The sequence below is a fragment of the Falco biarmicus genome, chromosome 1 (assembly GCF_023638135.1).
Source record: "Falco biarmicus isolate bFalBia1 chromosome 1, bFalBia1.pri, whole genome shotgun sequence".
NCBI lineage: Eukaryota > Metazoa > Chordata > Aves > Falconiformes > Falconidae > Falco > Falco biarmicus.
The window spans coordinates 36,900,450-36,927,768 of NC_079288.1; the positions used below are offsets into that span (position 1 = coordinate 36,900,450).

The 27,319-nt window shown below is 45.5% G+C and overlaps 2 protein-coding genes across 10 annotated transcripts in view; one reads left to right on the forward strand and one right to left on the reverse strand.

Annotated features, from left to right (window-relative positions):
* The first annotated feature begins 6,981 nt into the window (after positions 1 to 6,981).
* On the forward strand, positions 6,982 to 16,683 carry PRKAB1 (protein kinase AMP-activated non-catalytic subunit beta 1). Its single transcript, XM_056328132.1, has 8 exons — positions 6,982 to 7,094; positions 8,518 to 8,692; positions 9,570 to 9,736; positions 11,485 to 11,578; positions 12,557 to 12,671; positions 13,956 to 14,089; positions 14,901 to 14,969; positions 15,052 to 16,683. Exons 2-8 carry the CDS (start codon positions 8,528 to 8,530, stop codon positions 15,127 to 15,129), a joined length of 822 nt encoding a protein of 273 aa, XP_056184107.1. The 5' UTR covers positions 6,982 to 7,094; positions 8,518 to 8,527; the 3' UTR covers positions 15,130 to 16,683.
* Positions 16,684 to 19,395: 2,712 nt separating this feature from the next.
* CIT (citron rho-interacting serine/threonine kinase) overlaps positions 19,396 to 27,319 on the reverse strand; it is a 73,748-nt gene continuing 65,824 nt past the window's right edge. For 6 of the 9 annotated variants that reach the window (XM_056328063.1, XM_056328054.1, XM_056328072.1 and 3 more), the window contains 7 exons: positions 26,183 to 26,291; positions 25,929 to 26,057; positions 25,058 to 25,138; positions 24,354 to 24,432; positions 24,056 to 24,238; positions 22,911 to 23,244; positions 19,396 to 22,404 (listed from right to left, as the gene is read on the reverse strand). In XM_056328063.1, the coding sequence (XP_056184038.1) occupies positions 22,381 to 22,404; positions 22,911 to 23,244; positions 24,056 to 24,238; positions 24,354 to 24,432; positions 25,058 to 25,138; positions 25,929 to 26,057; positions 26,183 to 26,291 (939 nt within the window). In that variant the 3' untranslated portion in view covers positions 19,396 to 22,380. The remainder of the gene's footprint in view (positions 22,405 to 22,910; positions 23,245 to 24,055; positions 24,239 to 24,353; positions 24,433 to 25,057; positions 25,139 to 25,928; positions 26,058 to 26,182; positions 26,292 to 27,319) is intronic. The other 3 variants (XM_056328118.1, XM_056328088.1, XM_056328080.1) reach the window with 1 other exon arrangement.

Sequence of the window (27,319 nt, forward strand, 5' to 3'; positions counted from 1 at the left end):
TTCTGGTATGTGGGAAGTGTCTTTCCTAAATTTTGTTGCCTCTTCTATTCTAAAGCGTAATATCCCTTTTTCTAACCCCTTGGACAGTTTCAGAATAAAGTGAATCAAAGTAAAAGCAGGATTTCTGGTCTGCATGATACTATACAACTAGTCTGTACTGTAGCTAGTACATTCAGAAGTTGGTAGAGATCAGTTAATGGTCAAAATACCAGCAAGGTAGGCTCTTTGCTTCCTTTTCAGGATAATATCCAGAGTGCTGAGGCCTTTTCAAAATGGTCCCTTAGTGGTCTCTTCACTACCGTCAGGGGAAAGTGGTCAAACGAGGTCACCAAAGGAGGTCTCTCAGCAAGTAACAAGGTCACATTTCCACCAACTTGAATTGCTGTCATCAAAGTAAACACCACTGCATTGCTGCATTACAGTTTTCTATGTCAGTGTACTAAAAAATCAAAGCGTGTTCAAAAAGATCCATCCTTCTGCGAAACATTAAATTCCAGTACTATAAACTAAACCAGAGCTAGTGATGTAAGAGGGGAGGAAGATTCTAAGGTTATTTGGGCACTAGAGAATAGGGATAGGCAACTGAAAGTATTTTTTGAAAGTGCCTAACAAGGGTTTAGATCAATAGGAGCTAGACACCTGACTTGTTCAGATGCTTTTGAAAGCCATACTGGAAATCTAACATGTATCTTGATGCTCATAAATATCTTTGAAGTCTCGCTCTTAATATAATTGAGAATTGAGCCATCGTATCTTCAGTGCTTCTGAAGATAAATGTTGCTACCTTACAGTGCTATTGATTGGTATAAAAATAAAGGCTTTATATTAAACCACTTAATGTGACAGAGAGGGGAAAATGCAGCAATTCCTCTGTCTTAGTGTTTCTATGTCATAGGTAATCTTATTTTTGCTTTAGTAATATACTGGTAGCAGGTCTCTTAATTTATTTATGTTTACATAAATTTTCAGTCATGTTTGAGAAATGCAGTCAAACACAGCTTGTGCTGGAAATTAATATGGCCCTTGTACAACCAAATCATTCTGGTGTAAATACGACATACCCATACAAAGTGAGGTATCATACAGGGAAGCTAAATGACATTTTACTGCCCAAATCAGCAAGACCCCTGGTGACAGCAGTGAGTGTGGAAAGCAGAATGCAGTTGTCTGACTGAGGAATTAGTGCCTGCTTTATATTTTGAGGGGCACATAAACAAATTTCATTATCTATAACAGTCTCTGGAAATTAGCTGGTCTTAATCGTTATGCATCTAGATTTAGGTTTGGCCTATTATCATTCTGCATTGCATCTATCATTTTTTGGTGGGGGAAGGAAAAAGGAGCTGTCATATATGTGCTGAATGATGTTCTTTCATGACATAAGGTGGGGGAAAGCAGTAAAACATATTTCAACTCAACATCTGTGTTTTGGGCAGGTGAACAGTGTCTTCAACAAAACCTCTCCAGGCTTCCATTTTTTGATGCAGTCTTCCTGCATGCTGAAGGCACACCAACTAATGCCTGAAGTCGAGCTTTCTTTTCCTTCCTGCGTGTATTACAGGCAGAGACAGATGGAAACTTGAAATTGCTGGCCTCAGCTCCTGGATCATGTCAGCATCTTTCGTTTCTTGCGGGGCAGCTGCATTCTGCAAAACAGCAATGTGCATGTATCTTGATATGTAACCCTAGAAGAGGGCTTCTAAATATAAGAGGAGTTTCTTTGCTGCCGTATGAAGGGGGTCAGCCAGACACTTAAACATGTGGTATATGCTTCATCAGATTGCACAGCAAAAAAAAATTCAAGGGGACGATATGAAATTAAATTCTTAGGGTGCCTCCCTGCAGGAACACCCAGGAGTTTACAACTTGTGACTCAAAGATCAGCACTGGCTCTTCGATTTATGTGGTTGCAGCCATGATCCATGAACAGTGTGTCTCAAAGCTCCAGAAGCTGTTGCTTTTGTACCTGTATCTTTGGGTATGTGCTCACACTGTGAACTGTGTTCTGCCTCTCAGCCTGGAGATAGGTTGTATCTGTTTGGTACCACAATGTCCATCACTCAGAATCAGTCCAGATGCATCTGCTGGAACGGTGTGTAAGCATCTCTTTTTAGATGCATTTCCTCACCTGGACCCTAACTTTGTCTGCTGGTTATTTAAGATGGATTTTGTTACTGATTTGCATCAGTAGGGGAGAGACTGGGTCATCTTCCCAATTACTTCCTACTTTGTGATTGTTGTGTGCACATGTGCACAAGAGGGTGCATTTGAAGGACTGGATTCCCCAAGGCAAGTAATAAAGTCACTGGATTGATTCACAGCCAGCCTGGTAAGCCACATTCTGGTTACCTGGCAGCTGTTTAGGAGCCTTTATAGAACATGTTGCTTCTTGGAGGGAAGAGTCCCTATCACCAAACCTTCACCCCTGTTAACAGGGTACACTCAGAGTTGACTAGATGTGGAACCTACCCTGACTTTGGAGGAGATGCCTCCAGGCAAAGTCAGAGATATCAGAAGGCCTGTGCAGCATAGTTTGCATGTCTGCTGCCTAGCAGGCAGCTCTTCTGAGACTGAGCCCTCCGTCTTTCACAGGCAGGGCCTTCAGGCTGAATCACTGCTTGAATCTTGGCTTCCTTTTATTATCCTCCTGTTTCCAACCTAATTTTTTAATTAGTAAGTCTCTGAAAGTGTTTGGTGTTATGTTGGAGTAGAGTAGTTGAGAAGGGATGCAGTGATCTATGAGTGATTTTTACATGTGCTTACAATTTTCCGTTTCCCAAGCACAACGGCATGTTCTGCATGCACAGCAACGGCATGTGTCCCTGAAATGTGAGTGAGTCCTTAAGGAGGCTGCCCAACTTCCTCTGCATCACTCCCTGGCAGCCTGCAAAATGGGCTAAATTCAAGTGACCTAAAAGGAGGGGAGGGGGTTTGGAAACAGATCACTCCGCCAATGTAAAGATGGAGGAACATACTTAGGAGCCCAAGGTAGAAAGGAAGGTTTCTGCAGTGAAATTTATCCTGACTTGAACTCTAGGATAAGTTCTGTTGCCACTACCACAGAGCTTACTCTCCACAGCACAGAAGCTACAAGAAGCACTTGCTCATGTGTCCTTTATAATGTGATTTATGGCATGTCTGAATTTGATCTACCAGCTCATGACTGAGGATGGCTTTTCTGGTTTTGTCATATCTGGCTGCAGGGCTGAGTCAGCTTCCACTTTGCTTGCTATGACTTCTCTTTAGCTAAATAAGCTTGCATCATGTCAAGGAAAAAGAACTTTGCCAGAAGTCAATGTATTCATCAGAACATCAGTCTGCACAGTCCGAGAATTTAGGCCACTGTGTTTATTTTTCAACACATACTTTGGGGTAACAGAAGGGGGAAACTCCACTGAAGTTAAGGGTTGCGCACTGGAGCAGGCTGTGTGGTAAGGGTGAGCCATCACAGCCTCACGTACACATATCTCAGCCAGTGTTCGGTGGGGACTTAATTGCCTTTTGATTTTAACTAACTCCAGGAGATAATCCAAACAATGAAAGTGAGGTTATGCCTAGAGCACAAGTGGTTGTGAGTGCCATCCCCTCCTTGGGGCTAGCACAAGTTTAGCTCTGACTTTTTGTGCCTGAGACGTTTGTAAGGCCATTCTTCACCTCGTTTAATCAAAGACTAATTCCCCTAACACAGGTGTCTCCTGTTTGGTTCTTGCTTTCTTTAAAATGAGTCAGCTGCTGAAGAAAGTGATATCTCCAAGGGGGTAGAATGACTCAGTAGTAAAGATGTCACTTTGCTTGACCCCTCAGCTTGTACAGCACTGAAGTGCTCTGTCATGATTGTTAGAGCTTTGATGAAGTCTGCTGAGTCTCATGATCTTATGAGCCAAGAACCAAAATGCCTTCAAATTAATTTCTGAATAAGATGCTCTGTGTGAGTCTAGTCAGGCTAGGCCTAGTTCAAGTTTATTAGAGAAGGTAGATGTGAGCAAGGGAAAAAGCAGCTGACCTTTGCTTGGTAAATAAAACATGGTAAATAACATAGAGACCATGTGACTCTTAACATCCTGCAGGTTTTTTTACAAGCATCTACTTCTAAAACCTCACATTGCCCTATGAGGTGGTAGCATTTAATCAATTACTTTTACCTTGGTTTATGGGTTGTGGACAGTCTGAAAGTGGACTGTGCTTTTTTTCCAAGGGAATTTCATACTCAGAATTATTCAGTTACATTTTCCCCTGAACCTTTTTACCCTCCAGCCTGTTAATTGCAATTCAAACTATTGTTGTGATTCACTGTTTTCCACGATATGAGGTCTTTTTCCTGAGCAGACAACTGTAAATCCTAGGGCATTGACATTGTTGGTGTGATTGCTAATACCAGAACTTAGTATTTGGGTTTGTGATGTCTAAATTTAATGTTTACTTAAGGTCAGTATTTGTTCCATGGAAATGTGGGTAGTAAACACAAGCAGGGTCCTGAATACACCAGAATAAAACAATCTGCAGTTCTGAATTTTTAAAAGATTTTGTAATATTCACCCAACCTAGTATCCTTCCTTTGGCTGATGGAAAGCTAAAAGCAAAGGTGATTAAGAGTGTTCTTGAAGACTGGCAGTTAGTGTCAGAGGCAAGAAGGAGATTTTTACCAACTTCTTTTTCTTCTTCTCAGTGAAAATGCTTACAGTCACTATGCTTGGGCATCCCCCAAAACTGTAATGCAATGTAATGTACGCAGCTGAACAGCTAAGGAACAAATTATTCTGGTACCAATGTCAGGAGTGCTTAGTGAGTGGTCTGTTACTGTGTCCCCCGTCTGAGATAACGTGGCAGTTCAGAAAACTAGAAATTTTGAGTTGTCATGATAAGTTATTTCCATGGCAAGTGACACCTCTGACATTCTCACTAGGGAAGTTAACCAGGAACCTCATTTGGGACACATGGAAGTCTTGATGGAAGAATGTGAACCAGTTCACCATCCGTTGCATACTCATCTGGCAGTAAGAAGAAGAAAGTTAACACAGGTATGTAAAGAGGCAGGAGTAGAAAAGGTACTTCGTAGTCTTCCTTTGGAATGTGGAGGCTGGTCCTGGATGGAGTGAAAGAGGGGGAGTTTTTATTCCCTTCAGGTTGCAGAGTATGGAAGGAGGCAAGAACTCCCAGATGCTGTTAAAGGAAGGAGCGAAACTCTGGGGTTCCAGAAAATCAGTGGATGGATGAGCTGTGCCAGGCCCTTGTGGCATGTCTAGCTAATCTCTTGCTTCCTACATCTCCTGCTTTAACAGCTGTAAGGGGGGTTGGGCTCCCACTCAGGCTGAGCGAAGAAAACAATATTCCCGTGCATGTGAGGATCATGCGTACAGACATGCCCCTGAGGAGGCAGGGCAGCAGTGGTAAGCGCCCCCCCGCCCCCCCAAGACTCTTGTTTATGGTGTAATGTTATCCAGCCCTCATAATTTGTGGGGACCAGGCACCTCACAAAATGAGTTACAGGCTGATTGCTATTGGACTCTGCTACACCCGCCTGTCACAACTGACAGCGAGGGAAGACAGAGTCAGGGTTGAAGAGTAAGTAGTGATGGGGAAAAGAGGGAGAAGGTAGCAACAGTGAAGCCCAGCACCCAGGAGGCTGAGATGCCTGTACCCATTGTCTCTGTCCTGTCCACAGGCCGGTAACTCCCCAAGGGTTTCGCATGCAGCATGCCACAGGTGGATGGTTCATCACCAAGTAGAGAGGAACTATCACATTTTAATACCAGAATTGTGAATAATTCTTGGACCTACTGTAGACTGCTTACCACAGCCTTGTGAGCTATTAGTAGTCCTCATCCTGCAGTTTTTACCTATCTGTGGTTCCTGGATGTAACAAAAACCATTGCAAAGAAGCGAGGATGGGCCCCACAGTGAGAAGGTACTGCTGCTTGCAGTGAGTCAGGCTGGCTGTTGTGCAGATGGGCACAGTGGTCCTACTGGACAAGTGATGGACAAGACACGGTACCGTGTGCCTCCAGCCTATTCTGCAGACACAACCAGCCCACTGTGCATTGTTGCTGGCCAAAAAAAGAACGGAGAAGAACAAAACAATTAGGTTTGGAGAAAGAATTTAGGGGTGTTAAGCTGTGTGAAATACCAAAATACCAACAGCTGCACCTTCTAGCAGGGTAGCTTCTGCAGGGGCTGAGGAAGAGCTGCCCACAGACATTCCTCTACACCCCTCCGGCAGCCTGTTCTGTGCCGAGGTATTCCACCCACGGAAGACAAACTGGGAGCAGCTGTTCCTCAAAACATGCTGCAGGAGCCAGCCATGCACTTGCCATTAGGCACAGTGACTCTGTCCATCTCAGCAGAATTCTTCCCACCACATAACAGCATGCCACCAAGGATACACTTCGATTTGGTAGGAATCCCTTCTGTCTGCAGGTTGCTTCGCCTGGTTGAGAAAAACCCAACAATTTCCTTGTAAAGAGCAGTGCCAACCCAGGATCCGCCAGTCCTTGCAGCTTTGTGCCTGTTAGAAAAGTAAAGGAAAGACAGCGACAGCTGATGAAGAGCAAAGGGTAAAATGAGCTAGTGTAATTGGAAATGCTTAGAGAAAGTTGTTAGAGAAACAGAAGATGTAATTTAATTTGAGAAACATTTCTCAGTTAAGGGCTTAAATTTCCCCTAGAGGAGAGCTGTGGCCTGGTGGTTTCGCAGACCGCCTCTGCCGCCCTGATGGTCGGCGTCCCCTCGGCTGGCCCTGGCTCCCGTTTGAAGAGGGGAAATGCGTTCCTCGCCCGGTGCCCGCAGCCCGTGCTCGCTCACCCGCAGCCCCAAACCCTGCACCGGTGATTGGGAGAAAGCGGCTCCCACAGGCTCATGCGGAGCCCTTGAGCTGCCGAGCTGCCCTGCTGCCCTCCTACCCGAGGCACCCGCTCAGCAGTGCCGTTAAGCTGGTGTGGGGGCTGCCCCCCCGCGAGGGGGCCTGGCTGCTGCGGGGGCCGGCGCCGGAACCTGCGCGCCCGGCTCGGGTTCCCCCCGGAGCGGCGGCCGGGACGCGCCGGACGGAAACGGAAGCGCCGCCGCGGAGGAGCGGCAGCGGCGGGCTCTGCCGGCGGGAGGTGAGTGTATGCGTCCGGGGGGCTCCGGGGCAGCGGCTGGGGACGGTGAGGCTGGCGGGGGTTGCTGTGGGGACGGCGGCGGGTGCGGTGCCCCTCGGCTGCAAGGCCTGGGTCTTGCTGCCCCGGTTGGCGCTGTGCGGGTGCAGCTCCGGTGGGCTGTGTAATATGCTCCTGGGTACTTGCGGGGGAGCCGTGCCGGCTGCCGGGGTGCTCGGCGGGTCCGGGGAGAGGCGGGCGGCGGAGGCACCGGCTGCCTGGCTGCCCGCGGCGGGGCGTGGGTCGGCTCGGCAGGTAGAGCCTACAGGTGTGTCTGCTGGTGAGAACTTCAGTGGAGGTTCGGTTTCATTCGGGCCTTCCCTAAAGTCTATCTTACAGAACCAGCAAGTCGCTATTTAAGTGCTTAAAGCTTACAGAATGCTTAAAGCTGTTGCAATTTCATATAGCTAATTAATACTTGTATTTGTGCTTATTTTCTATCATGCCAGTTAAATTGTTTGGTTGGTTGTTTAGTTACTTAAAACACATGCTCTAACACTGGTTTTAGGTTTAGGATGTGGCTGAGCTTAGGTCTGTACAGTTAGAAGTTGGGCAATATCTGTAATTCAAGTTTACAGGAAACAGGGCAATATCCTGGACATGTACTTGTACCCCACTGGGTGCTTTCCAAGGCCTTGTTTGTGTGGTTCCACACACCCCCCTTGGCCACTTCTAGGTTGCCACTCTTCACATGTAAGTAGTCCTCCAGATAAGATGTGGCGCACACATCCAGTCTTGTCCCTTCTGCCTGTGGAAGTGGCCACAGGGCTGTGGAGAGAAAGAAGCATTGTGTTTCTTGCGCAGCACGCGCCTGCTTCTCTCAGAGAAAGGCAGAGACTGGAGGCAGCCTCCAGCAGAGTACAGCAGGACTGTGTGGTCTTTGTGCTTCAGAGCCGCAGCCAGCCACTGTAAGGAACCTTAGCAGGTTGCTGCCTGAGATAACTTTATGTTCTAGTGAAGTTATATTTCTAGTAGGCTGCTTTTGCAGCATTCTGACAGAAAGTTCTACTGATGTTACAGCTAGTGCAGTGAAACGTTATATACATGGGTATTCAGAAGACAAAACAGCAGGTATTTACCTTGGGACAGCAGAGTAGCAGTGTGCTGCAGTGACAGATACCTGCTTGGGCAACTTTTAGAGTGGCTTGAGTCTTGCAGAGATGCTAGGATATCTAGCACATTGTCAAGAGTAGCTAAAAATTGTCATTTAATGTATTTGTTCTGAGTGTGATATAATTTTAAGATGCTAGCATTTTGTATTAACGAAGTTTCTTAGACTTTACAACTCAGAAACAGAGCCCAGGTCTACTGATGAGCTGCTTTCCTGCCTATTGGCATTCTAGCTTCAAAAGTACATGTGCTAATCTGGCTTTTCCTGGTCTTTTAGGTCCTTAAAAATGGGGAACACAAGCAGCGAGCGAGCTGGACTGGAGCGTCATGGGCATAAGGCATCCCGAGGTGACAACTCGGGAGGAGCCATCAGTACGAAAGAGGGTGATAGGCCAAAAATCTTAATGGATAGTCCTGAAGATACAGACTTGTTCCATTCAGAGGAAATGAAGGTATTTCTGGTTTTTTCTTGCCTTCTAACATTACCAGCTTGGGAATGCTATCCAATGCAGGTGCTGTTAGCAGCCTTCAGTAATTCTGTCATTGAATTTATACACAAAACTGCCTCATATGCCTTGCTTCCCACACAAAGGAGAGAGAGAGCGCTGATGTTCAAGCAGGTATGATGAGTATAATGTCATGGTTTCCAGCAAGAATTATTTGTAGAAAAACTAAAATATAACTGACCAAAAGCTGTAAATACAATGCCCTAACTGCCTTTGGATACTTAATGCTCTTGTAGTTACCGCTGATATTTTACCTGTCTTACTATTTTTCATATTAAAAGATTTGTTGACTGCTCTGTATTAGATGGATCATTAGAAACGTCTTGCTGTGTATTGTTTCATAGGGATAACAGGAAGGTGTACTTAGATTTTGACTATTGGACAGAGCTGTTTCCTATAGACAATTCGTAATCTTTCCGCTAACTACAAATTTTGTGCCTATGATATCTGTATAATCTAAATCCTTCCTAAGCATATTTCTTCTTAATTATTTTTCTCCCTTTTCTTATATTTGTGTATTTGAAGACTTTTGTGAGCTTAAGCCATTTCTTTTTAATCTAATTTAGGCAGGAGGGAGGGAGATTACTCTGCTTTCCGCTCTTTCTGCAGATTTGAAAGTCTTTAACATCTTTCTGCAATTTGTGCAAATGAACTTGCGAACAGCATCTAGAAATGTAGTTTCTAATCTTCCTCTGACAAAAACTACTTGTAGTCTTGTACCTTGGAGAATCATGCCTGAGCGCAAAAACGCCTTCAGTAAAAACATAGGTTGTCTGAGTCTGCAAGGAAAGAATTTCTTTTGATTAAGATATTGTGCTTGTAGGCTCCATTGGAGAAAGAAGAATTTCTAGCTTGGCAACAAGATCTGGAAGTGAATGATAAAACTCCCACTCAAGCTCGACCAACAGTCTTTCGTTGGACTGGAGGAGGGAAAGAAGTCTATCTATCTGGATCCTTTAACAATTGGAGTAAAATTCCTCTGACAAGGAGGTAATAAACTGCTGCTGCTGTGTCAGTGATATTCCCCATGGACTTGGAACACTTAGAGCAGTGAGAAAGGTGGTCAGTTGACAGATCGATCTTGGATTTACCACTGTCCTGCTTCTCTCCTCAAGCCCTTGATGAGAATCTGACTTTTTATCCTTGGATGGCACAGGATAAAAGTTGAGCTGTGTGTTAGTTTTGAAGGAGTGGGGTGTTCACTAGGCACCGTGCCCGAATGACCCGAAAAAAATTGTGGTGTGCAGTCTGCTACCTGGGGTAGAGCTGGGCTATGTCAGGTGAAGTTGGGTTTTGAACATAATGTCTCTGATGGCACACGTACCTTCTTGCCATACCTTTTGCCCAGCTCAAAGGGTCCAAATTCTGCTAGGGAAACTCTGGGCCTGGGACACCTGCTGGTAAACTACACAAATGAGAGAATGAATCTGTCTTAAGGTACCAACTGCTTTTTCCTGCTAGAGAGCTCTAGAGCTCTGCTTAATCTGTACCTGCGTAAGTACTTCATTTAACCAATGGTGGTTTTTTTTTCAAAAATGTAAAACGTAATGAATGGCAGAGAGTCTGTATCTAACTGTTGGGCTGAGCCCTGTTGTCTGTCAACAATGACATGTCTGTGAAGGATTGGTCTTCTGCCAGTTTCTGGTGTTTCTTATCTCATTGAGTGGCTACCTGCATTGTCATTGCTGCAGAGGCATCTTTAATTTATTAGGAAACTTGAGGGAGCGGTAGAGTGGCCTGATGAAACAGTATGGGAGGATTTTTCTGTGCATAAAGAATGTGAAATAAATTATCAAGATAGGAGATGGAAAAGAGGCCAATGGAACATCAGTGTTACTATCATACTCCTAAGTAGAAAGCCTGGGAGACAGGAAATGGCGTCTGGAAGTCTGGATAAAAATGTCTCTTTACCCAAAAAAAAAAAAAGTTTGTCTCTCACCAGATTAGGTATTCTGGGAAAGGAAATATTTGGACCTCCTTAGAGGCTGGATAAAATCATGTTACTGAATCAAACATGCTTGAGTAGGAGACTTCAATATTCTAAACTGAAATTTCAAAGCTAGCACGGTGGTTGTATGCTTGCCCTCCTTACCTGAGAGGAAGTAAAGAGAGACATTGGCATTTTGTGGCCTGTTTGAATTGTTCATATAGCTTCAACTGTTTCTCAGCTTCTCCTGACATGCTGGTAAAGACTTCTGAAGAATCAGGAAGTTCACAGCACAGGAGTATCAAAATTACCAAGCAGCAGCTATTCAGACCCAAAGTAACTCAGAAGTATTGAGTTGCTGCTTTCATCTTCTAGTCGTTGTTCACTTATTCCATAGGCATCTCTGAAATGTAATGGCAAATACTGAAAGGCAGGGAAATACGAGTAAGCTGATCCTGTTACATCAATAGGAGTCTCACAGATAAAATGAGGTCTCACGTACTGACAAGTAACGTGAAGATTTGAGGATGACTTTGTAAAAGCTCAGTGCCAATTACTTGATGCCAGGAATGCAGGTACTGATTTTGAATGCGTGGGGACTTACTGTTGCAGAGGAAGCTATCATTAATATTAACCGTAATTTGGTTCTTTACCTTTAGATTACATCAGAGATTCTCTTAAATGCAGCACTGCCTTTTTAATTTTTTGCATTGTTAAGGTGGCTTGTATGCTGTTACAGTGTTTGTCACAGTTTATGGGTCAATGTGCTTTTCAGACTGTTTCAGGGCTGATTGTTTGTCTTAAATTCCAGTCACAATAACTTTGTGGCAATCCTGGACCTGCCAGAAGGAGAGCACCAGTACAAGTTCTTTGTGGATGGGCAGTGGACGCATGATCCTTCAGAGGTAATGTCTGCTTTGATTCACTGTATTTGTTCAGTTGAAGCATCTGAGGATGAGAACCTGGCTAGTTTCTGTACCGGTGGCTGGCCTTTTCAGAGAGAAGGTATCTGTTAACAACAGAAACTGTTTTAAGCTGGTGAGATTTCTGGTCCCAGCTGACCTAGGTGGCAGGATCAGACTGACCGCCTCAAAGGACAGAAGGTTTCATAACAAATGGGTGACAAGTTCTCTTGGGTATTGCTTTGTAAGAGATGGCGAGCTTTTCTTGTCTAGTGCCAAACTGTCTTTTAAAGCACTCTAGCATTGCTGACAGCCCAAATCACTCCGTGCCGTACTTGCTGTCTGTGCCAGAATGTTGCTATTGCTGCTCTAGATATTTTCATAATCCAGTAATTGTGCCAAAATCTACCAGGCCTTTTCTTCCTCCTCTGCTGTAAAATGAGCTTTAACGCTAGCCTGTCTAGCAGTCCCTACCGGCTTCAGAACTTATCATTCACAGCTATTGGTTCCAGTTGTCTTGCTGCCTTGGCAAACCTTGCAGAACCTCACAGGATTTAACTTGCAGTAAAATTAGCTCTTTGAACCCTCTGCCTGGGACTCTAGTCTTAGCTTTAATAGTAAACCAGCAATACCAACCAAACTCTGTCCTGCATCAGGCGATGTAGATCTTAGCCTGGATCAGAAAGCCCTATAGAAGCTAGAAGCAAAGCTTGGCTCCTTGTGTCATCAGTGTTGTCTTCAGCCCAGACCTGGTGCTAGCCTTGTCTATAGCCCAAGAATTTATTGAGTGCTGTGGGCCTAGCAGGTTCAACTGACATGCATCCCCCCAGTCTTAACCTAACACTGACTGAGCAATGGTGAGCTCTTTTCGTATCTGGCACTAGCATATTTTAAAAGCAATATATTTCATTATTAGTAATGCTGATTGTGTAGTCCCGTAAGCTTTTCTTATTCTGACTTTTGTACCTTGTCTTTTCCCAGCCTGTAGTAACCAGCCAGCTAGGCACCGTCAACAACATCATACAGGTGAAGAAAACTGACTTTGAAGTATTCGATGCTTTGATGGTGGACTCTCAAAAATGTTCAGACATGTCTGGTATGAGCTTACTGGTAGTTCTATATCACACTTTTTAGAGCTGTTAAAAATTTCATCTTCCTTTCTATCTGGAGTTAAAGCTATCTTCCTTTTTAACTGGAGTTAAAACTCCAGTATAGATTAATCTCCACTTTTGTCAGGCTCTGTGGACAGGTACAGGAATGACAAATGCAGAAACGAGGAAGCGTCTGATAGTGCCACACAGGTCACTGTAGATCTGATTAGGGGGAGGTCATGGGTGCTTAACAGCTGTTTGTTTGGCTGTGCCGTGTGAAATGGCTGTTTGTAGCACACTCATTGGTGGGTCAGTCTCTACCATATAACATCAAACCAACGTTGACAGCCTACGTCGTTCATAATTCTTTGCTAAGAATGTGGGCTGAGGATGTCAAAAGTTGCACACTAAAGAGGTAGAAATTAGGTGTATCCTAGCATTGCTAACACAGGCTCAGCCGTATATTGTATCCTCACTGTTTAGTATAAGTTATCTGTATCTTAGAATAATATAAAAGTGCTATTTTTGTCTTAGGTTTCATATTCTAGTGTAACAGAGGTAAGATTGAGTCATTTCTGAGATCAGTCTTGCCACCTTTCTTTATAGACCTTTGTAGGGATGAAGACCATGATTTAAGTAGTACCTTAAATCCTCCTTCAGAACTGTCCTTTGAGGTGGAAGGTGTGTTTGGCTGGTTTTTGCTCTTTGCAACTTTGCCCTGGGCAAAGACTTTTTGGAGGAAAAGTGTGATTTGTGAGACTTGGACACTTCCAGAAGCTAGGAGGAGATTCTAGTAGGTGCCTTCCCCCCACGTGCTGTAATGGCCTTCCCTTGTACTGGTTTAGACTCTGAAGAGCTCTTCCTATTGCTCTGTCCTGGTGTGGCAGTAATACTTCCTTTTACAGGTATGTACCATGTTTATAGTACTTGCCTTGGAGGTAACCTTGTAGAGCAGCGTTTCCTATGAAGCGTTTGCTGGAGGAGCGCTGGGCAGAGATGACAGTGACATTCTGGAGAGCAGCAGGCCCCTCGGAACTCTGCTGCCCAGATCTTCACAGCTAGTTTCAAGTCAGACAGACTTTGGACATCCTCAATGACTTCTTGGGCAGTGACTGATCCTCTGGCACTGCATCAGCTGCTGCAGTTCTTGTACTTACGTGCCATTGATTTCTTTTGGCTGCAAGTTCCTGGATATGAAAATTAACTTGGAGTACCAGTAAAATGTACCTATGAAGAGCAGACATTCTTACAGACTATTTAAGAATAAATATTTAACATCTCTCTGGCAGAATTGTCAAGTTCACCCCCAGGACCGTATCACCAGGAGCCCTATGTTTGTAAGGCAGAAGAGCGCTTTAAATCACCACCTATTCTTCCCCCCCACCTGTTGCAGGTCATCCTGAATAAGGACACCGGCATTTCTGTGAGTACACTAGTTTGTTTTGCTGAATAAAGGCATTGAGGTTGTGAGCAGATGGGGAAACAGTCTGTGTGCAGACAGGGGACAGTTCAGGAAAAACCTTAGAATAGTTGCTGTGTTGATTAAATTCCTTATTATGTGTGTCCAGATTGATTAATCTGAAGTAAAATTATTTTTCTACTTATCTTAGAACAGTTTGGGTTGGAAGGGACCTTTAAAGATCACCTAGTCCCACCCCCCTGCCCTGGACAGGGACGCCTTCCACCAGACCAGGTTGCTCCAAGCCCCGTCCAGCCTGGCCCTGAGCACCCCCAGGGATGGGGCACCCACAGCCGCCCTGGGCAACCTGGGCCAGCGCCTCACCGCCCTCACAGGGAAGAATTTCTGTCTAGTATCTAATCTAAATCTACCCCTTTTTAGCTTAAAGCCATTCTTCCTTGTCCTATCACAACATGCCCCTGTCAAAAGTTCCTCTCCAGCTTTCCTGTAGGCCCCCTTTAGTTGACTCTTCAAAATCGAAAAGAAAACTAGATTGTTATTTTACTCTTTGAAACCTTAGTCTTTCCATTGCAACACCGTTAAATGTCAGAAGCACATAAATAACTGAGTGGGTTTCATGAGCGCAGTGAGGCTGCGGGGGGGTTTGATCTTTGATTGTTCCGAATCTTTGTTTCTGTTGATGGACTCTGCGTAAGAAGCAGTGTGATGTATTTGGGTATGGCTGGTTACAGACGGTGTTTATCTCCCATCCGCTGTGATGAGTAAACTGTGAGTTCTGTTGTTTTCACACTGTCTCGCTTTCTGTTTTTTCCAGTGTGATCCTGCACTACTTCCTGAACCCAACCATGTCATGTTGAACCACCTCTACGCGCTTTCCATCAAGGTGAGAGGCCACGGCATGTTCCTCACATGTGCAGCTTTTAGATAACCATGTAATATGCTCACTTGTTTCCCATCTCCTGTAGGATGGAGTGATGGTGCTTAGTGCTACACATCGTTACAAGAAGAAATACGTGACTACTTTGCTGTACAAGCCAATATGAGCATCACAGTAGTTTGCAACCATTTGTTCTGGGCCAGTGCAGTCTCAGAAAAAAAAATTCTTCTCTTAACCAAATGTACTCCTGCTCTGTGCTGTAGCAAACGAACTCTGATTTCATATTGTTTCTGAGACTTCCAAGTTCTCCTGTATCTGCCTTATTTTCCCAGTCCCACCTTGGAAGTTCTTAGAGATGGCAGCTTCATGGCAACTAGACAGATGGCAGAGGTGTCAGTGCCCGTTGTCAGCTCAGTTAAAAAACACCCATTTAATTAGGCTGAAAAATGTGAGGGCAGCAACAGGTAAAAGACCTTTAGCAGTGAGGCAGACTGTAAGTAATAAACAAGCCAGCCCAAAGTCTAGAAAATTCAGGATTCTTGTGGAATCTTATTTGAGCTCAACACTCAGCAAAAGCGAGCCCATTACTGCTTTCATAACTCATCAAGCACACAGTTATTTCAGCAGCAAGTTCCACACTTGCGTGGCTGAAGTAAGTGTGAGTATCGATGATCTTTTTGTAACTGCCTTTTCTAGGCAAAATCAGCGACACAATCACCTACAAGCTCGTTTTTATTTTACGGTAGGCTGGGGTGCACTCTTTCTACTGTGAATAGCTCTGTAGTTTTTCTCTTCATGAGAACTGAAATACAACTTTTCCCCTGTGGAATTGCTGGTAAAGACAATTGTTTTTAATGGCTGGATTTTTCTATAAGTCGTACATGTGTCTTGCAGTAATCTGCTTTTTGAAACTAATTTCTCCTGCTGTCACCAGTAAGGACTTCCTTAAGCTGGCACAAGTAGCTGTAAGGAAATCGATGTGTTCAGTTTAGGGATTAGTTCTTCAGTAACAGCCTGAAGGTGACAGTAAGTCCCCTGCATCGCAGTGGCCAAACTTGCCCCTCGGTGTAAGCCCTGCAGCCAGCTGGATGCAGCCGCACTGCACCCTTCTGGGCCCAGGGCCAGGGTGCAGCGCTGACTGCGGGTGTGCAGTCCCTGTGCTTCCCCAGCCCGGGTTGTGGGGTTCTCTGCAACTTCTTATTCTGTTCATATTTTCTCGGTGATTAAGGTATGCCAGGTTGCCTGGACTTGGTACTCGCAGCCTGTTTTATCCCAAAGCAAATGCAACATTAATGCAAATCTGCCTGCCAGCATGCCTCGGGCCTGCCCTGGAGGAACCAGCTCAGGAGGTGACCCGCTGGGTCCTTCCCTCTCTTTTTTTTTTTTTTTTTTTTTTTGGTGCCTGAGAGTGCCAGTGACTGTGCCAATGATAACCAGCCCCCATGCGACTGGGGGAAGAGCACGCTGCACAGATCAGTGCGGAGTCTGAGTGGGGGCAAAAGCTGCAGCGGCCAGTTTGGTGTAACCAGCCCCCGCGGAAGGGTGGTTTGCCTTGCTGGGAGCCGTGCGGCAAAGTCTTGAGTAGATCTGGGTCTAGTGCAATGATTTTCTCTGAAAACTCTTCTTCATTCTGTGCTATGGATAGCATTTGGTATTCTGAAATACGGAATTGCTTTTGTTTTCAGCCTCTTCAGAAAGAAATAAAACATTTTCAAGAAAAGTGGGTGACTGGCTTTGTTATTATCCTTCCCATCTCTGGTAACCTTGGCTTCCTGGAGTTGTGCTTTCTTTATAACCTGTGATTGCCTGATTGCAGTTTTATGCCTTGGTGGATTGTTAAAGTTTTTCATTCATAGATGCAGCTTGAAACTGTGTCTGCTTGCAGTTAATCGGTAAAGAGGCTGAGAAAGGTGTCGGTATGGATTTGTGATGCAAAGTTTACAGGCAGAATAAGAGTCCAGTTACCTAAAAGCTCTGGTGATAATTTCTGTAGGACTGAAAAGCTTGCTATTGCCTTTAACAGTCTTGTCACTTCTCTTTGTTCCAGCCAGCCACCCTTCGAGCAAAGCTTTTTTCCCCAAGCCTTTCTCCTGGACAGCCCAGCCTGTGATGGCCGGTTGGGTACGGTTTGTGGTGTCACAGGCACATGTGTGGCGTTGGATTAGGCTGTGTGATATTTATTAGCACTAGAAAATGCTGCCTTATGAGGTCAGGGAAGAGGCTGTGAGATGTGTGGTCAGGGCCAGAACCTGCAGAGCAGCACATGGCGCAGGGAGGCCTGTGCGCTTTGCCGGGGAACATCGGGGGTCCTTTTAGCCTGGGCTGGTTGTGTCAGGGCAGCGAATGAAGGTGTGTCAGTAGCAGAGACGGGAGAGCAGGCTGACACAGCTCCAGTAGCTGATGTCACAGGTTTGAGCTTTTGTTGAAAGGTCAACTCACCCAGTCAAAACCACCTGCATGTTCAAATGCAGAAGTGCAGGCAGGTGTGTGACCAACTGTGTGCCCACAGCCCCTTTGCCAGTTCCCTGCCTGATGGTGCTGTTGGTAACTGGGTGGCCCCTCCTTCCACAGCGGCACCGACGAAGGTGTGCTGGACCCTGTGTTGGGTAGCACAGTGGAGCTGTCGGCGGGAAGCGGTGTGGTGCGGTGGTCCTCTCTGGTGACGTGCTCTGCTGTCAGCACAACAGCGGTCCCACTCTGGTGCCACCAGAGCTGTTCGGTGACCTGAGTGAGGGCCAGCGGCCGGCAGCCCTGTGGCGCTGTGGGCAAGTGAGCCCCGGTGCCTGGCTGTGCCCATGGCTTTGCCTGGTGCCTGTGCCACAGCTGCGGCACATGTGTGGTGGGCCAGGCACCGGGCAAGTGCTGTGGCAGCAGCCTGGGTGTGGTTGTGCAGAACCAAGTGGGTTTGGTGGGACATGTGTCAGCAGAGGAGAGGCAGGTGCTGGAAGGTATTTTTTCAGCTGTGTTCAAAGAAAAGTAGATGCGAGGGTGTATGGGCAGCCAGAAATCATGCAGTGCAGCCTCTTAAAGGCTTTTAGTGACAGCAGGGAAAGGAAACCACAGGTTTCTTATTTGAATGACCCAGGATTCATTTTTTTTTTGCTAGAAGAGCAGAGCAGCTTAAAGGTAACTTAATAAGTTTGGTTGTGCGGTTTTGTTTTTCAGTTGAAAAACAAGTTTTTCACATGTCAGAGGCTAAAGAAGCTGAAACAGAAATGGAAAACAGAAAGGAAAGTGAAGGTATGCAGGTATGCAAAACAGCAGCGTTCATGGACTTGGTCTCATTAGTTATTGCTAAGATTTGTGGATTTTTTCCCAGTTACATATGTGCATGACTCACTCTAGGCTTTTCATCAGTGCTGGTGTGGTGGAACCACAGGACAGAACCAATTATTTTATAGAATTTTTTTTTTCTTTTTTAATTTGCAGTTTATGGCCATGGCTCAGAGGGTAGAGCACTTGGTTACATGGTCTGCAGCTGGCACTGCACCATTAGGTTTTGCAGCCCCCAAAAAAGCTTCATGTGTGCACCTCGGACGGCAGGGTGAGGGGCCCAGGCTGTGTGAGGAGCGAGCAGCGCAGCTCATCGCCTGGGCTGGCCAGGGGAATTACTCTGTGGTCACCTCCACCCTCCCCTGCTTGGTGAGCCAGCGCAGCTGCCCGCAGGCCCAAGGGCCTCTCCCAGGCCGGGCAGGTGACGGAGGTGGGGTGTTCCTTGGCACCGGTGGCCTCAGCTGACACCTCCCCGGAGCCACAACCTTCCTCCAGGTAAGCCTCGCCCCGCCCCCCCCCCCCCTTTCTCTCCAGCAGGGAGCATCCGCAGGAGGGCTGCTTTCTGGCAGGGCGCTGCTGAAGGAAGAGGTAGGCTGCTTGGTTCAGTTTTCATTTTGGGGTGGGGGGCTCTCACTCTTTATCCCCCACCCCCAGCTTGTTTTCTGCTTGATAGGTGAACGAATTAGATTAATCACAGTGTTCCCTTATTGTAAGGGGATGAATCAAATCCCTCCAAAGGCAAAAGCTGGATCAAGAGATGGATTTATTAGCTCACTTACATTCCCCACCCACATCTCGCAGTCTGTGCTGTTATGTTTGTTCTTGGCTGTTGCTAGGAGAGCACATGATTTAAGGTAGATGCAGAGGCTTTTTGTTACAGTCATTTTTTTTGGCCCTTGAGTAAGCCGCTATGGTCTGTGTCTACGGCAGAAGTAAAAAGAGCTCTCTGCCACAACCCCCCGCCACCGCCCCCCCCCCCCCCCCCCCCCCCCGACCCCCTAAATTTCAGCACAGAGCGCAGTGGGCAAGCTGACAGGGCATTTGTGCATGTTTCTTGGTAATCAAAAGGCTCAATAAATAATTTTTTTTTTACTCCACCAGTTTCTGGATTATTTTAGTTTTGTTACAATTCTGATCATGCATCATAGGACTGCAACAATGAGCTTTAAATAAGTATTCTTTGTGCACAGTAAAATAAAGGAACATTGAACAAGTTAGCATTTCATCATATACATCAGATAGTAGGCACAATAGATAAAATCAAGCAGCTTGGGGTTTATGTAGAGCATTTTCATGAAGAATGTCATGTAGACCAAAATGTAAGAGGAGCTATTAGTAACCCACCCCCACACCCTCCAACAGGCCCTTTATTGGGGGTAAGGGGGCGGTTATGTGCACAGAACTGAAAACACTGAACAGTAGGAGGACAAATTAAGTTACTGTAGGCAGCAGTGTGAATATTAAAAACCTCTTCCTGTGAAAGAATACTTCAGACCCTGTAAAAACTGGTTCAGTTAAAAATAGATGTATTTACATTTAAGTCTGATCTAGCAAGTTTTCCCAGCAGGTATAAGTTAAGATGTACAGTAACTGCAGGTTGTACTCATTCTGACTCAATTCGTGAATGTTGGTTTGGTTTTTTGTTGTGGTTTTTTTTTTTTTTTCTTTTTTTTAAAGTTGCAGCTATTAGGCCTTAAAGCACCAGCATATTACAGCGGTGGGATGAGTAACTGTCTCAGTCCATTCTGCTACCAGTACACTGCTGGGATAAATCCCAAACCTGTTGTTAGATCACACTGTTGTTAATTAAGATGGTTCTTTCCAGCTCAAGATGTGTGGGTCGTTTACCAGGGCAAGATTGTTTTCCCAGATACTCACATGTGTCTTACCTCTACCCGTACCTCTAGTTAAGTACGTCGGGGCAGAATTTAGCTGTAGGTGTTGGCAGCCAGCTGCTGCTCTAGTAAAATACTTGGACAAATCCACCTGTTTCAGTTCATATGAACATGCTTTGTTTTTGTGAAGCCACTTACGCTACTTGTTCAGGGAAAAACCACTATTAATGCTAAATACTGCCAAGGTTAGCTCTTTGGTAAGCTCTGACGCCTATAGATTACACAGCCTCTAACGCTGGGTGCAATGGCAGGATGGCTCCGTGTTACTCTCTATAGAAGGAAGCGTTCATTTCACCATGCCAGTCAAGATAGTTATTTTTTTTATTTGGTTATTTTTCAACAACAAAGTTCAATACTTTCCAGGTGGAGCTTGGAACTGTCCCTCTGGTTCCCTCCCTTGTCGATAATAAAAAGGTAATGAAGAAAAATCCTGTACTTTTAGAGACCTAAAACCTCATTTATGCTAACAAGCTTCAATTGCAATTAAACGTTACAATATTTCTTCATGGGAGAGCAAGGAGGACTAAGCTGAGGCCCCTCCAGTGTCTGAAGATGGCTGTCCACAACCACCATTAAAACAAAAAGCTAGTGTTGAAAAACGCACAGTTTACAATAAAAAAGTAGAAACCAATTCAATTCCTTTTTGTTACGAATATAAAGTTTCTTGTAAATATGTACAGTCCTTTGAGCTATTTCTATAGCAGGAAGCATTTCACAAACAAGACACAAGATATACACTTCCAGGACTCAACAAGCCCATTTCTGAGGTCTTGAAGATCTTCCATGAGATGCAAAGATTTAAAGACTGATCTCAGTGACCTTTCCAAATATTCAGACCAGGAGACAAAAACTTTCAGCAAGTTTCCTGCCAAATCATCTGACCTAAAACAACCCAACAGACGAGAACGGGATACAATATTCATGAAACTCGCCAAAGGACACTGACAAGGCATTTGAATTTTTATGGGTTTCTAGAACAGGTTAGCACAGGCTTGTGAGGGACTAGCAGAAGTTTAAGTGTGGCGCCAAGGGAAGATTGGATGCAGTTTTTGCTCTTTCCAGTTGTAAAGAACGTGGTTGTTCACTTAGGATGTTGCTAGTGCAGATTGAATGGTCAAAACCTGCTTTGAAAATCATTTGCTCTCTGATTCATGTTCACAGCAAAAGAGAATAGCAAGCAATAAATGGCTCGAGGTTAGATACGTGGGAGCAAAGGCGAAGCGTGTTCAGTAACCGCTAAAGCTGTTCATTGTGAGTATCCTCTTGTGCCGTGACACTTGGTTCTTATTGTACGACAAACTACATGTCACGGGAGGAGCCAGCCCTGGGCCGCTGCTCCTTCTGGGGAACGTGACACTGTCAGGGCTACGGGGTTATTTCCAAAGGGACCACGTTCAGTGTGACTGTAATTCCTGTCATAGAATAAGGCTCGTTAACTCTTCATTGCCAAATTTCCAGAGTAATTAACGGTTATTTTGCAGCGTAATCTAAAGGTTTCAGTTAATTTACAGGTGAGGTACAATACACTACTCAGCAAAGCAACCTAAAAGGAGAGAGCAGCCAGTGATGGTGCAGCAGCATGCAGTGAACTGTCATGCAGAAGACCTGGATAAAGTCTTACAACCCAGTAGCTTGTAGGTAATGCACTTTGTCTCAGGGCTGGGCACATGGGCTCATTTAAAGCAGGGTTCTTCCCTCCCCCTCTGAGCTGCTCTAGAGTGATTTTAGTGAGAACAAAATAACTTTCAGAAGTGGCAGGTGAACAGACTAATCAGAAGTAAATTTCCTTGTGTTCTGTAGAGAATATCCAATCACACCTTCTATTGAAAGACTCACTCACCTTGGCCCTTCTCTTTCCAGGCCATCAGGAATTCCCAGCCTGTCTCAGAACTAAGATCAATTATCTGGTATGGGGTGCTAACCACATTATAGAGACGGGGGTGGGACTCTAGTCCCCTTTAATTTCCTCAGTGTACTACTTGGGGACTAAAGTGAATACAAAAAGTTCATGAACTGCTTGAAAGAGTAACAGTAGTACAAAGTGCAAAAACAGGAGTGCAGGAAAGTGCAGAGAAACTAAACTGAGCTGCAAACAATCTTCAAAAGCATCACGTCTCCCGATGCGGAGTGAGCTTTTGCCCAGGAATGCTGTTTTGGTAACTGGGCAGCAGCCATATGCCGTGCATATACTCAGTGTATTTCCTTTTTTTTCCTGCAGGTCAAGATGAGTAACTTTGTCTAGCTGAGACTTACACTGAGGACTGGTCCCAGACCTGGCAGGGAAATAAGATGACAGTTACAGCTCACACATATTTTCCTCACACATGCACAGGTGCCAGCAGCAGTACATCACCTAACTACTGCTGCCGCTGCTGAGCCAGTGCTGTATGTGCTCGCTCCTTGGCGGCACCATTCTGAAACCACTGACAAAGGCGAGTACCATCAGCATCACTGAACACAGCAGGCTCCCACATGCCTCTCTCCAGACACTGTCCCCCCTTCACATCCCGAGTAACTTGGTTTCTGTTGGTCAGGGCAGCTCTGCTTTCAGATCTGGAGGAGTGTAGCCTGTTCCAGAGCCAAGCTGCTTTTCACAGTTACAGAACTAGCACAAGGGAGGGTGTTCGAAGGGCCAGTGAGTCACACCGCGTGTGCTCTAGTTTAATAGAAGGTGGGGGAGTGAGATTTGATTTGCTCTCATACTTTACAGCACCACCCGCCCTGCTGCCGGACATCCCTTTTCCCGAGAAGAGAAACGGGCTCCAGGCTCCTGACTTACCTTATTGACTTGAGCAAGAGGAGTTCTAGCACCGCTCACGGGCATTCGTCCTCGGCTGCTCTCTTCAAACAGTCTCCCAGGGGACCTTTCTCTGCGGGTGCTCAGAAGCCGGCCTGGAGATTTCTCCCTCTCCAGCGGTCGCCCAGGTGACTTGTCCCTCCGCAGCTCTGTCCTCCCCTCGCGGTACCGATGTGGTGTGCTTGGTTCTCGAGGGTGGCTTGGACCTTCCGGTGGTCCTGGGCTTGATGCAACCCGCTTGGTTATGTGCTCGTTGTATGTGGGCGGACCTCTCTTGTTAGGGCTGCTGTCATTCAAAAATAATGGACGCGAACAGCTGAGCGACAAAAACTTCACGTTACATTTTCTTTTAGCAAAAATGTAACTTTCCCCAAACACCCAGCAGACCATACTTTGATAGCTGAGTCTCCATAACATTAGCCACACCAGTAATGTGCCTTAATGAATTGCTAAGGGATGTCCTGTCTGTGCAACAGGCCAGAAAACTACACATGTCCGTGTACTTCAGCAGTACGCTTTTCCACACAAAAGGCCGCTAAAATTTGATATATGCTTTTTCGCATGCAAAACTGGCAGAGGCTCCAGGCTGTTCATGCCAGGTTAGGATGAGTGCGAGCATCAGTTTCGCAGTTTCCAGCACACAGTGGCGCTGCCAACCCCAGCATTTGCTCAGCTGCCTGAAGTGCCACTGTTCCGCTCAACAGAACGAGATCATATCGCAGCGTCCCAAGGCGTCTCCCTAAGGCACACTCATTGTTTAAGCTTGCTTCAGGGATCCTTGCAGTCAATCAATGTTTAGTGTCATACCAATACCATCGAAGCTCACCAAGCTTTGAAGGCACAGCTATATCACAGCATCAAAGTAAACCAGCTAAAGGGCACAAAGCATTCGGGGAGGAGATTATCCACCTATTCCTACAGAGCTGATGTTTCTTTGCTTTCTGGATTTTAAAACATCAGTGACTCTACTCTGTGTTCCACTCCAGCATCACAATAACTGGCTAATGCCAGCCTCTCTCTCTCTAAGAATGGGTTAAGGGCAGCTGCAACATCAGGGGTGAAAGCCACCGGGAGCAGAGTTTGCTTACAAGGTGCACAGGGACCATAACACACTGACTTCACCATACCTGCGTGTAGCAGAAGATCCTCTGTGGTGCTGCTCGTTGTTGGTCTCCTTCACTAGATTGCCCTTACAGCAAATCACCCTTAATTTGTCCTGGTAGGAGGAGGCCAGGTAGATAGCTCCCGATGAAATTGCAGGCCCTAGATAACGCGGATTCGGTATTTCCAGGTGGGCTCGTGCAGGAGTTCTGAGTAAAAGTGCAGGAAAAAGTCTTTACAACGGCAACACCGTACCTTCTCCTGGCCAGCACACGTATTCTTGGAGCACATGCTGTTCCAAGTAAAGAAAAGGGAACAACTTACCCTAGAGAAGCTCGTGCCTGAATCTCAATCACTTCAAGGGAATTGAAGTGGGTCACAAATAGATAGGGCTCCCTGTAGGCTGAAGGAGCATCGCAAAGACAGGAAAAACACAAAATAAAATTCTCTGTTAAAAACTTCTAAAAAGCATCAGTGAGCACAACAGAGCCTCCCAGCCCCTTGGGAAAAATAAAGGAATATATCTTCTGTAATGAGACACAGACACTATTACTAGGTAGGGAGATGCAAGCTTAAAGAATTGTTGCTTTGAAACTATCTGTATCTCAAGAATTTCACTAACCAAAGCGTCATGAAAATGGCATTAAAACCAGGCTATTAACTGGATTAAATTCCCATTGGGTAGTGTGAAAGGCTTGGGGGATCCACAGTGACATTATATATTTTTGACTATTTCAGAAACTTCCAATCATCCTTAAAATTTCCACTAGCCACTTCAATCGCTGTCAGACAAGGAACGTTAAACCAAAGTTACATTTCCTTAGTTTTCTTCAAATTGTTTAGACTTCAGCAGGTTTGCTATTTGACTTTATAATGATCTTAAATCATGGGGAAATCTCCATAGTTTCTGAGAGGAATGGGAGAGGGAAGAGGAAACGGGAGCGCTGAGCAAAGAATACCTGTTCCATGAGGATGCTTCCCTGTTTCAGTAATTTCCATAACCCAAGTGAATGTTCCTCAACACCTACCAAAAGCTAAGGGCAAGCGATTCCATTTCAGGTCATCTGTCCTACTGCGTCTTCCATAGGAATCCACAAAGACACCGAACTCTGCCAAGAGAAGTCATGTCATGTCGTAAGCCTGCACCTGAATTTTGTTCATTTCTTTCTAAAGGGACAAAAGCAACTGGCCCTGGGCTTTTTAGCAGGGACAGGGAACTTACTGCCTTGCAGATCCTGGAGTGCCGTGAATTACTCTGACACTGAATTGGCTAGATTTAGGAGTACGCCCAGTGCCAGAAGGTACTGCCATTCTAGGTCTCCCTGTACCAATTACAGTTATTGTTTAATCTAGAGTTAGGAAGACTATGACACTCTACCGTTACTCACCCAAAATTACTGCTAATGGGCTTTAGAAGGCTTCCTGTGCATTTCCATGACACTATCCTAGAGGGCCAACAAAAGCAGCTATACAAAACACTCTAACACTCTCTTATTTTGTCACCAGAAGATTAAAACATCGCACCTGTCTGTATGGAAACCAGACAAGAAAGCCAAAGGCTGAAAACCCCTTAACATTTTACTGGGATAATCGGATGCCTGTTTGCACTTGATGCCGACTACGATCCCTTCCCTTCGGGCACAGATGCCTACATGTGGCAACTGATCCACAGGCACAGAGAACTCTGAAGCCAAGCAAGCTCACCAAAAGCACCTCAGCAAGTGCTATTTTAGTGCCAGTGCCCTGTGCATCTCACTGTCTAACCCGCCAGCCACAGCTCTTGCCAGGCTTCTAGACTCGCAGTCCTCAACAAACATTCGTTACCAGGCCCTAGAAGGTCAACTCTACTGGGCTTTCCTTTACAACAGGACTCTGACTCCTTCTGGCAGTACCGCTTACCATGGAAACACAGCAGATACTCCTCCCTTTGCCCTGCTGGGTTCACTTGGATGATACTGACTGGAAAACTGTTGGTGGAAGCAGCAAACACAGCAGAAGCTAAAGTGTGGTCATTTTTATCCAGAAACTCTGCAAAGAGAATGGAGAAAAACACCTTGAGCAGCACCAACTTTTTTTCCTAAAGTGCTTTAGAAAAGCCCCGCCAAAAGAATCTGTGGAGCCACTTGGTGCATTCCTCAGGGAACGTCTCCTACCCTCCAGCGTATACTGCTTCATCTCGATTTCATAGAACTTGTTGGTTCCAATGATGATGCTGTAAGTGGTCAAATGGATGCAGCTGCAGGGCTCTGAGGTTTCAATCTCCTGGAAAAGAGAAAAGTACGGACCGGTATTAGTTCCCTGTAACAGTTTGCAGATTTGGCTTATTCTGGAAGATTGTATATTGCCACATTTATCTTTATAAAAGGGAGAGGTGGCAACCTCAAAGTCATTAGCAGGCTGGCAAAAGCATATGAAAAAGTACTTGTGCTAGAAGAAAGTTTTGTTGGGAGTGATACTTGCTCGGGTATAGATTTGTATACCAACTCAACTCGGGGTGCTAACCCAAGTATAAGAACCTCTTCCTTTTGGAAGAATATGCTATTCTGAAAGACATTCTGTAGCGCAGTTTTCTGGAGCAGTAGGGAGCAGCTCCCCACTTGCAGCAGGTCACAGCCATGCCAACGACTGCATGTCCGAGCACGGGAAGAATCTGCCTGCTAAAGTACCTCTCCTATTAAAACTTAAGAAATTAGCTTGATGGCTCCTTAAGCAAAAGGACGACAAACACAGAGAATCTTCCTTCCTTCTTTGTACAACGTAACACAGATCTGTCGCCCTCCAAGATTTGCATTGCGATTGAACAGCTAGGGTAGCTCTGCAGATTAACCTGACACAACACACAGATCCCCAGATCTCCTGAGGATGAGATTCCTTATGTAATTCCTAATTTATCTGGAAATTTAGTTGGCAGAACAGAAAAGCATATTCTGGGCTTGCTGCCATCTTGTTAGGATCTAAATTCAGTTGTCTGGATTAGTGAAGGTAAGGAGAACCTGCCTTCTAAATCACGCCTTTGCATGTTGTGCATGTAAGCCCTTGTCGAGGCGCTTGGCACTATGGAGGTGAACGGTAGCACGAACAGAGGACGGTGACTGTACATCTTCAGTGTTCTCTGTCGGCTGCTGCTCCATCGCGAGCAGGAGTCGATACCAGCTACGGTGCTTGCAGATATTCCAGGTTTGCTGGCATCCACATTGCTTGTGCCAAGATCATTGCCGTACTTCCAAGGAGGCCAGCATCTGAATTACTGTGCCAGCTCTGCTTCCCAACAGCAGTGCCGGTGTAGCACT